The sequence below is a fragment of the Carassius gibelio genome, chromosome B9 (assembly GCF_023724105.1).
Source record: "Carassius gibelio isolate Cgi1373 ecotype wild population from Czech Republic chromosome B9, carGib1.2-hapl.c, whole genome shotgun sequence".
Classification (NCBI taxonomy): Eukaryota; Metazoa; Chordata; class Actinopteri; order Cypriniformes; family Cyprinidae; genus Carassius; species Carassius gibelio.
In genome coordinates this window covers 4,860,884-4,872,579 of record NC_068404.1, presented here as the reverse complement: position 1 = coordinate 4,872,579, position 11,696 = coordinate 4,860,884, and the positions used below count along the sequence as shown (strand labels likewise).

At 37.3% G+C, this 11,696-nt stretch overlaps 1 protein-coding gene across 1 annotated transcript in view; it reads left to right on the top strand.

The window, feature by feature from the left end:
- Positions 1-10,851, top strand: part of LOC127965371 (disintegrin and metalloproteinase domain-containing protein 23) — a 28,568-nt gene extending 17,717 nt beyond the window's left edge. Inside the window, exons 16-26 of the mRNA XM_052566169.1 lie at positions 355-426; positions 551-637; positions 1,083-1,163; positions 1,284-1,334; positions 1,714-1,777; positions 2,279-2,384; positions 3,482-3,601; positions 3,674-3,842; positions 3,944-4,055; positions 4,660-4,750; positions 8,511-10,851. Coding sequence (XP_052422129.1) covers positions 355-426; positions 551-637; positions 1,083-1,163; positions 1,284-1,334; positions 1,714-1,777; positions 2,279-2,384; positions 3,482-3,601; positions 3,674-3,842; positions 3,944-4,055; positions 4,660-4,750; positions 8,511-8,556 — 999 coding nt within the window. The 3' untranslated portion in view covers positions 8,557-10,851. The remainder of the gene's footprint in view (positions 1-354; positions 427-550; positions 638-1,082; positions 1,164-1,283; positions 1,335-1,713; positions 1,778-2,278; positions 2,385-3,481; positions 3,602-3,673; positions 3,843-3,943; positions 4,056-4,659; positions 4,751-8,510) is intronic.
- Positions 10,852-11,696: the final 845 nt, after the last annotated feature.

Genomic DNA, 11,696 nt, shown 5'->3' with positions numbered 1-11,696 from the left:
CTTTTTGACAAGAGTGGACATGCATGTCACTCTTAGTTGTTTTTAAAGTATAATATTGTCTCAATCCAGTTATGGCAATCAGATAAACATGTCTACATGCCTAATCCAAATATGACCTTATCCAAATATGAATTTTAATTAATCGTGGAATATTCTTGAAAATTTTTTTAACCACATCTATTTCACGAAATCATATTTAATTATTAGATAATGTCTTTATGGGACCCCGTCCTTCCAAATGCCTTTAGCTGTACCTGAGTACATCTGCTGAAACTCAGGAAAGTTCATTTCACATCTGTTTGCAAATCTCTTCATCAAGATTGTGCTGCCTGTTTTTGCATGAGTGTCCCGCAGCTGTTTGAAGACACGGAGTGTGGAAATGGATATGTGGAAGTGGGAGAAGAGTGCGACTGTGGACCGAGAGAAGTGAGTTCATGTGATACACCAGACAGCACTCAAAGAACCTCTGCGTTTCACACATCGATATTATACACGTCTACCGTATTCAGCTGTGTGTGTGTGTGTGTGTGTCTGTGTGTGTTTGTTATAGGAGTGCATTAAAGAGTGCTGTAAAAAGTGTTCTCTGTCTAACGGTGCTCACTGCAGCGACGGACCCTGCTGCAACAACACATGTCTGGTGAGGGAACACATGTCTGTCAAACCATTAATCACCAATAAACCCCTACATAATAAAAGTTTGGTTTACATAATATTTGTATTAAATATGCATATATAAATGCACACACATAAATGCATATATTTAAGAAAAAATGTCTTATGTTTATATATTACATATAAATATATTTATAGTTTGAAAATATTTATAGTATTTTTACATGCATATATATATATATATATATATATATATATATATATATATATATATATATATATATGCACATGTAAAAATACCATAAATATTTTCAAAATATGTACTGTGTGTGTGTATTTATTTATGCATAATAGATTTACACAGTACACATACATATATTATGTAAACAATACAAATATTTTGGATGCAATTCATTTCAAAAATCAGAGGATGTATGTGAGAGCAGTCTCTCTTTCTCTCTCTGTCTCAGTTCTATCCTCGAGGTTACTCGTGCCGCTATGCAGTAAACGACTGTGATATTTCAGAGATGTGCTCAGGAGACTCAGGGCTGGTCAGTAACATACAGTACAGTATCAGCACTGCTTCAAACACATATAATGGACTGATTAGCCATGCTTTTATTTAATCTTTCTTTATGTGTGTGTGTGTGTGTGTGTGTGTGTGCGCACAGTGCCCTCCAAATCTACACAAGCAGGATGGTCACTTCTGTTCCCTCAACCAGGTACACACATAAAAACATAACCACTACAGTGCCAGTTTACTCTGAAAACTATATTTAATGCATATCTACAAGCTATCAATTCATTATTCATAAACTGATTATAATAGAGGCTATTAAAGCTGTTAGTCCACTGAAACATGATGATGGTGATATTGTTAAGTAGTGGTCGACCAATAAGAGTTTTTGTAAATGTTCAATGACAGAACAGTATCTACAGCAGAAAGCAGATTCCATTAGCCCTTAGCATATTTTGGTCAAGCAGGTATTGTTATTAGTATTGATAATCTTAAAAAGGCCAGTAATTGGTTGATTAATGTGCCTGATTGATATCTGGATATTGTTTCCACTATTAATTAGTGAGATTGCATTGTATTTTCAGGGTCGCTGCTATGCTGGAGAGTGCAAGACCAGAGACAGTCAGTGTAAATATGTGTGGGGACCAAGTGAGTGACCGTTTCCTGTCGTCATCAACAGCCAATCAGCAGTCTGCTCCGCTAACAACTGCATATACACCTCATTTAGCAACACCGAAGGAAAAAATATATATCAGTGCTTTGCATTTTCTTATATTCTCATAAAACTTTTGTGTTCATTCCCATAAAATGTAAAGTTTCTTAGGGGAATGCAAATGTTTTTAGGGAAGAAATCAAAGATTATCGGGAGAGCTTTTGCAAGATAATTAAAAAGCATTTAAAGAAACTTCGTTCCCATCTAATTTTTGTTTCATTAGCATGAATGGCATAAAGGACTATGTTTGTACAGCTAACATAACTGGAAGCGGATTACACCTGAAGCCTCGCACATTCAAGTTACAAATGGACACACACACTCCTATATTAGAAATGAAGCGAATACTGTAAACAACCAGCAGTTGAACTAATGTATATATCCTTATATCTCACCTTTGTTTCCCACTTTCAGTCTTTTTGTCTGTTTTCATTCAGAGGCTGCGAGTTCGGAGAAGTTCTGTTATGAGAAGCTGAACACAGAGGGCTCAGAGAAGGGCAACTGCGGTCAAGACGGAGACAAATGGATCCAGTGCAGCAAGCAGTGAGTTACAAAGCATGCAAAACTCAACACAGCCAAAGAGAGACAAAAAGAGTGGATTTTTCACCCTTTTTACCAGTAAAGAAAAAATCGTCTGATTGCTTAGACAAGTAATAGCACATCTCTAGTCAAACTGCATCATATGAAGTATTATTCACTTCTGCAGCACAAACAGCAGAGCAAACACTCTTAAGTTTATTACTTATGTTTACTAATTGTTACAATTAATAAAATTAGAGCTTAAACCAATGTCTGAGACCTTTTTAAAACTTTACCTTTGCTACATTTCCATCTGGAATCTGTGTATGTCATGTGTGTGTGTGTGTGTGTGTGTGTGTGTGTGCGTAGGAATAAACTCACACAGATGCATGTTTAATGACAAAAGAACTCACATGCAGGGAATAACACATTATATTCCCTAAACGAGAAACAACAAACACAGAGGGAAATCTGAGGACTTATAAACAAGGGCCCAAACAAAGGAATCGATGAGATAAATAACAACACAGGTGGAACGAAATGAACTAATCAGAACTCAGGCAAACGGTGGAAACACAAAACAGGCATGTTACAGTGTACATGCCACATGCTAGTACAAAAACTGGACACTTTTTATGCGTTTATCCTGTGAATTTACATGACAACAGCTTTTTGGGGACTGAAAATGCATATTGCTAACTGGTTTCAAAAAAGTTTTCGAAAAGGCCACCGTTATAGTTTCTATGCATAGTACGTGGTAGGTATGAAGACAAATGCTCAGTACAAGACGATTTAAAGGCAAGCGTGAACAAAACAAACATACACAACAATGGTGGAGTACATGGTACTGTTGTTGCTGAGTTTGATAACGTTTCTTCAGCAAAGTGTGGATTTTCTTCACCAATATTACATCCAACAGTGGAGACGCATCATATACAACACATAATCATCATTTCCCTGCAGGTACTGTTTACTAACAAGGGGAGAGCGCCAACTACTGGTCTGGCATACGTAATACAGTGAATCGTTTTAAAAACTTTTTCACAGACCCTCTAGCGCCCTCCTGTGGCCCCTGGGGATGTCCTGGAGTCGCTCTGATTGTTGTGCTGTCTCTATTGCAGTGATGTATTTTGCGGATATCTGCTGTGCACTAACACTGGCAGAAACCCACGGATTGGCAACATGAAAGGAGAAGTCACTCCCACAAATTTCAACCATCAGGGCAGACTGATCGACTGCAGGTGAAGCCCACAGAGACACATGTATAGTGCTGATTATCATGTATGATATGAACACACACACTGTTTTCTCAGCGGTGGTCACGTCTTGCTGGATGATCAGACCGATCTCGGGTATGTCGAGGATGGCACTCCATGCGGTCCGTCTATGATGTGTCTGGACAGGAAGTGTCTCCCTCTTCAGTATCTGAACCTGAGCTCCTGTCCCACCGGACCCAGCGGACACATCTGTTCCAGTCACGGGGTGAGACACACCTGACCCCACACACTGAATACATGCCATACTGAGGTTTACTCGCTTATTATGTATGTGCATCCATTTCTCATTATACTGTTATGAAACAGGTGTGCAATAATGAGGCGGCATGCACATGTGACACAACGTGGGCGGGGACAGATTGCAGTATGCCTGACCCTCCAAAAGTACCGCCCCCTGCTGAAGATGAAGGACCCAAGGGTTTGAGGCTTTGCTCTGACACTAACACAGATACACACACACACACACTTCTTCAGAAAACACCAGAAGAGATTTCAGCAATATATGATGTATGAATATGATGAAAACAGTTATTACAGTTTTGATCATAGTTATCATCCTCGGTGTTTCAATTTAAAGCAGCATTCCTGAAAAAAGTATTAATGTCTTAAAAAGCAGACTTTTGAACACTAAGGTAATATAATCAGTTTTTTGTCCATTGCAGTGAAACTTTATTTCAAATATAATAGTTAATGCACAGTTTCTAAAATCACAATGGAAGGATGAAGAAATGACTATATCATTGTAGATTTTATCAACTCTCTTTATTGAACTTTATTTATTGATAACCTCTTTTAACAATGTAGTGCGGTCCAGAACTCATTTTGGGTAACTTTTTCCGTCTCATATTGGCTTAGACCGGATGAGATTATTTTGTCCAGCATGAGAAATGATGGATCTCAGTTTCTTACTTTGTTTTCACATTCATGCTGAATGCCAGAATGGAAATCTCAAACTTGGGTGGCATAAAAATGCTAGATCGAATCAAAGCTCATGTCCCATTTCCCCACACTTGCTCAAACAGGTCCTAGTGCCACCAATCTCATCATAGGGTCGATCGCAGGGGCCATCCTGGTGACAGCTATAGTCCTGGGTGGGACGGGCTGGGGGTTTAAGTAAGCACCGGTTTGCATGTCTCTTGTCAACACTTTACCTGCAGCTTACACTCAGCACGTCTGGGTTTCTGCTGCAGACGCTGTACCAGGACAGAAACGCTCTCTCTGCAAGAGTCACTGCAGCAGAACCTCAAACCAGCTTGAAGGGCCCAGCTGAAACCCTGTCCTGCATGTTAACATGACACACAACCTCCGCAAGCCTCACAGACACAAACCGGAGAGGCTGGTGCATAACATGTCTGGGAATAGATCGTTTAGAATCAACTGAAGCTAACAGCTTTAAAACATTCAGACAATAGTTTAGTGAATTATATTCAGTGGTCTGTGCAATTAAATGTACAGTTAATTTCAGCCACTGTATTTTACTGCAGTAATTTATGGACTCAAACATAACAACAACTCATCTTTTACAATCAGTCATACAACTATATACCGCATTAACAGTTGTTCTGTTATACATAAGCCATGCTGGTACAGTGTTTAAACATGTGAGAGCAAGTCTCTGTGCATTACATTACAACTGAAATACATATAAGAATATATGAAAACAAATATACTTTACTATGAGCTTATACTTATACTGCAAACTCAATTCAATGTTTACAGGCACTTAATAGTATGTTAATTGCAATAAAATTGAAATGTATTAGTTTTAAATTCATATTAAATACAACTAGCTGAACGTTAGAGTGCTTTTTCACCCACTTAAGTACATTGTTACTTCTGTTATCTTTTATATATATATACAGTACAGACCAAAAGTTTGGAAACATGACTATTTTTTATGTTTTTGAAAGAAGTTTCTTCTGCTCATCAAGCCTGCATTTATTGGATCAAAAATACAGAAAAAAACAGTAATATTGTGATATATTATTATAATTTAAAATAATTGTTTTTAAATTTATTATACTTTAAATTATCATTTATTTCTGTGATGCAAAGCTGAATTTTTAGGATCATCAGATGATCCTTTAGAAATCATTCTAATATGATGATTCATTATCAAAGCTGGAAACAGTTCTGCTGCTTAATATTTTTTCAGAACATGTGATACTTTCTTAGGATACTTTGATGAATAAAAAGTAAAAAAAAAGAAAAAAGAAAAGAAGCTATGTTTTTAAAATATAAATATTTTGTAATAACAATATACACTACTGGTCAGTAATTTGGGGTCAGTATTTTTTTTTTTTCTTTTAAATAAAATCAATACTTTTATTCAGCAAGGATGTGTTAAATTGATAAAAAGTGATAGTAAAGAAAATATATTATTAGAATATATATTAGAATTTTTTTAACCTTTTATTGATCAAATATATTAGACAGCAGAACTGTTTCCAACACTCATGATAAATCAGAATATTAGAATGATTTCTAAATGATCATGTGATCGACTGATGTTACATGTGACACTGAAGGCTGGAGTAATGATGCTGAAAATTCAGCTTTGCACTCCCCCCACATACAATTCCTGCCGGCCCGAGACTCGAACTCACAACCCTTCAATTGTGAGTCCGACTCTCTAACCATTAGGCCACGACTTCCCCCAAATATGTCTCATAATTACACATTTGTAATGATCAGTACATTTCAAATTAACTTTTAATGTAATTATTAAAATTTCAATCAAGTGCCTTACATCTGTTTTAATATATCCGGCATCAAAGTACTTCTTTAAAGCATGACAAAAGATTATTAAAACAATTATTTAAAATATACTTTAAAACTTTCAATTTAACTGCATTTTTAAAGGATTATGAACAAATATAGTCATGCATAAGTGGCTTTTAATTTCATGAATGTTATTTTATCTTCAAATACAGTATTTAACAAATATATTTTTTTGGATTGAAATACACTAAAGTGCACAATCAATACAAACACAAGCACTTATTTTCTTTTTTTCTGAAATGTTGGCCGTTCCAAGATGCTGGACACTTGGAGGTGTTTGCAGCAGTCTAATGCGGTATCTAGTTTAAGTTTACAATGAACTGTTTTAAAAGGGCCTTTTCACCCTCTTGTTGTTCCAAATGTATGATTTTCTTTTATCTGTGAAGCACAAGCAGATGTCTACCTCCTTGCGGAGGTGCTGGCTGGCAACACACACCTGGTACAGACAGATCTCACTGGCACTGGTCTGCATGAGCACATCTCACACAGTTATCCCATCTGCAAGGGGGTGTGCAGGAAACGCATAATTTCATGATCAATGAGGTCATCTGAAGGGCTGTTCACACTGACGGCGGTTCACTCTGATCATTAGAGGTCGTCAGTTTACTGTAAAACTAGTAGATGTTTCTGCGTTGACTGTATCAGAGGTGGATCATGTTCGATTTACTCCCTTTGATAGTTGGGTCTGTGACAAGGCGCTCATTTGTTTGTCCAGATCTATAAATATATTCAAAAATACAGTGAATGCCATTAATACCTCCATTGACTTAAATACACATTTTCTATGATGAGCATGTTTTTAATTAATTAATAATATTTTGGCATGAGTAAAAAATGTCAGTAACTGAAAAAAAAAACTGAATTATCTACCCTATCATAACGGTAAAACATGCAGGGGGTAAAAATACCAGGAAATTAAATCATAGAGAGGACCCTTGCAGACTCTCATTATTGTTCAGTGTTAGTAAGTCTGGGAAAAAATCTCAGATAATTAAACCTTTTTAATGAGAAGGAAAGAACAGCTCTTGTTGTAAAATGTCATGCAGTGCGACCAAATAATAAATAAAAATAAAGACATTTAAGACTTTTTAAAAACGGCATAATGATTACTGCAATGTGTGCACTCACATGTATTCAAAGTGTGAGGAAAATGTTTTATCACTTCCATTAGTTAACGTTAAAGCATAGTGATATTAACTAACAATGAGCAATACACTAACAGTTACTTATTTATTAACTATTTGATAGTTAATAAAAACAGATTTTCTCATTGTTTAGTTTGTGTTCACCCTGGTCCATTAATTAATATTCCTTTAATGTATTCCAAAAAGTTTATTTTTCATTGTTAATCCATGATGGATAATGTATTTAACTAATGTTAACAAATGTTAAATAAATTACTTTTTACTTGATATTTACAGCACCAAATATTTTGTGGTCAATAAATTGTTAATTAAAATAAAGTCAAGTCAGGTGAGCTTTATTGTCATTCTGCCAAATGTGGAGACATACAGAGAGACGAACTGTCATGCCTCAAATGATCACGGTGCTACACATATATGAACAAACCTTAGCATATACGCAAGGCATAGAAAGGTATCCAAACATATAACCAACATAGTTATAGTTATGCCTTCTTGGTGTAGTGTATTTATCTTGGACATCTGTTATATCATTACTTATGCGTCTTAAAAATCTTCAAGTCTCATGAAAATGTAGGATTTCAAGTTGCATAATTGCTGTCAGTGTGAACGCCCTTAGATCACCGAGTATGGTCTGTTCTTCTCGAAGCAGTCCATTTACCCTGAAATAGCCCATTGCCAGTCCATCACCCTTGTCCTCTTCTGCTGACGTAAGGCATGGCGACAAGTGCTGTTCTCTGTAGAGGAGATCGTTCTGCTTCAGTTCCAGGCTTCAGTGTGTTAACAACTTCAGTAATGACGCGTTTCAGCCATTGCAGAGCAGAGCATGTGTAGAATTTCATTTCTCTTTGTTTTTTGAATGCCGTGGAGCTGAAACAGAGTCTCAGTTATGATGATTAGTGTCTTGTTTCCCAATAAATGTTCTCTTTCCTCTTCTTCCAAACAACAAGAAACGTCAAACGGCGAGGATACGATCCAAGTGCATCTGCCATCTAGTGGACAGAAGGAAGGCCCCGACCTCCAGAGCTCCTCTATTCAGCTGGACTGCTGTTTTTGCTGCTCTTTTTTCTGGCATTAGTTATACTTGAAAATGTTACACATAATAGTAAAGAATTCAAACAACAATACCTTAGTTATGTAGCTCCACCCCCTTTTATAACCTCCATCGTCTCTCACTGAGCCATCATTATTGACATATCTCCCTCAACCCCAGCAGCCAATCAGATCATTCCTACATTACCGAAGCATGACATCACAACAGCCTGTCCTTGAAGGTTTCGCATGGCTAATGCCCTTATTCAGCAGAATACAGCACAACAACTTATGAAGAACATAAATATTACCCACGCAAACTCAGACCCCCTTTATTTCTTGATTGCTAATCTGACGGAAGTAATTGATAGCTGCATGGCTTAGGCTTAGAGAGACATGTTGAGTTGAATTCATGGGATTGAATTAGTTCTACACTTAATTGACCAGAGATATCTATGGGAATAGCTCATGCAAAAATGAAAATTCTGTCAGTAGTTTATACTTTCATGACTTTTCTATCTTCAGTGGGACACTGAAGATGTCAGGTAGAATATTTTGGCAACTCTATGCCATACTCTTTAGCAATAATGTAGGCTAACCTTTGTTACACATAGCATGACCTTCAGACTGACGGCCGAAGTCTGGACTCTACAGCAGCTTTCACTGGCCAAGCACCACTGAAGAGATTGTCTGATTGACATGTTGAACGATCAATCACAGTTCATTTGTTTTGTGTAGGGGCGGAAAAAATATAAAGTCATTGTCCCTACAATAACAGACCAGTGTGCAGTTCAATATTAGATGATGTCTGAGACTCGCTTTGGCCCTCTAGTTCAGATCTTGAAGCTAGGAGAAATGGTAGAAATGTTCTTTGGCTCTGCGCTGATGGTTTGAGGCATAACTGCATATTATGCCTGGTATATCAGCAAAATTACAGTGCACCATATTGTGACTATGACTTAAGACACCTTTTTAGTTTGTGGCCGTATTTTATTAATCGTTTCCCTTGTTTAGTTAATTTTTTTTTTAGAACATTTTAATTTAGTTCGGTTGTGGTCAAGAGGGAATTAATTAATATGTTGTGGTAACAAACTTATTAATTAAAAAGGGCACAATACAAAATAACAGTTTTAGAAAAAAAAGTCAAAAGGGTAAATAATGACAGAATTGTCATTTTTGGGTGAATTATCTCTTTAAGGTGAATTCTAATATAATTTCACTCTAATTAAATAATTTTGTGCCCATTTTTACAAATGTTTGTGACTAAACTTGGATTTTTAGCAAACGCTTATTCAAAATATGTTAATTTAACCATGTTTATTTCATATAAATGTTGTATGTTTAATTGTGTGTATCTTGCACACAGTGTATTTGTTGGTCTTTTGTTCTGACATTGGGCAATAAGTGAATGGTGTACCTCAACACCCACGTTGAATGAGACTCTAAGCCAAAGATCTAAAGTAAAAATGTAAATTTGGGATGTTATATACAGGACTTGACTGTGATATTGTTTCCCCTGATGGGATGAGGTAGTGTTATCATAACTGATCTCCTGAAACACATGCAATAACCTGATCAGTTCTACCTTGTTTCATCTGTTTAACTTTGCCACTCAATTGTAATTGTACAGATGGTCAGATTTTTGAGAAATATTATTCAGACCCTATTATATGTCCTTCCTCATCATCCATCTCCCTCAGCTGTCAGGGCTGCTAACCCTACGGGAAACGATTGCTTTGCTGCATGAATTTACTATAGTGGGCTTGTTACTCTGTAAGTATGAAGTATGACTGCCCAACCCCATAGGAATATGTATATCACAGAGACTGTGCTGTGCTGTTTGTGCATGTCAGCTACAAAACTTTGATTTACTATGCAAACAAATTTGTTGCACAAAGTGAAGGGTTAAAACAGTAAAATACCACACTGAAGTATCACAGTTGACCCTGTTTTTTAGCCATGATTTGATAGCTATGCTGAGCTTTAGGAACAATAACATTTTGTTGCTTTTTATCCTTTAATAAAAAGGAATGAATGTATTATCTTTTGTTTAAAAAGCAACTCATTTTGCAGAATTGCAATAATTCCCAGGTTATTTTCACATTTAAGGTTTCAGGTTCAATTTTGGACACTCGCCTTTTATATTTTCTCTGTTTTTCATCAGCACAGTTTATTAACATTGTTCCTTTATTTACCTGCTGCTGTTACTCTGAACTGTAAGAAAATCAAAGTAAACAATAAAATCAACAGTATTTTACACCTCTGCCTCTAGTTTCTCATGTTTATTTAACCTGGGTATTGTCAGTAAGTATGAAAACAGAATATTACAGTATTGACTTGAACATTTTACCAGAAGCATTATTAGTTTAGAGGCCTTGTCTCATGTGAGACATTTAAAATATATTTTTATTAGTTGTGTTTGTACACTATACGAGGAGTCAAGAGGCCATGAATGAGGAGACGAGGAATTCACAAAATGAGTCTTCAATAATCCAAATGGAAAACAGGGCACATGGAAGACATCCAAGAACCGACAAACACAAACTGAAAGGACTAGGGCTTATAAAGTCAGGGTAATTTGGACATGGAACACATGTGGAGGGAAAACACAATATAATGAGTCCAGGGGCATGACATTACTCCTCACACCATAGGAACATGGGGAGGGGAGTAGGTGGAAACTAAAGAGGAGGCTCAGGAGAAGGACAGATATCCGGGAGGGGGCCAGGGAGGAGTCGATGGAGGGAGGAGCCAGGGAGGAGAGAGGAAGAGCAGGAGGAGGAGTTCATCTGGACACAGGCCACAGCCATGTTGTTGAGCCACGGTGGAGCCGACGGGGGAAGGAGCCATGGAGGAGGAATGGGCACTGACTACAGGGGGGTGACCAACAATGGCGGAGCAGGTGGAGGAGCCAGAAGCATAGATGGAAAGTCAATGAGCCAGGGGGGCTCTGGCGACTAAGGCAGAGATCTGGAGATCCACGGCAAGGCTGGAGTGACAGAGGACCAAAGTGGAGCTGGTGGGAGGAAGGAGCCCAATGGAGTTACGAGGTGCAGCCAGAGGAAAGGAGTCCAGAGGCAATGGCAGGTCCACACCCAACCAAG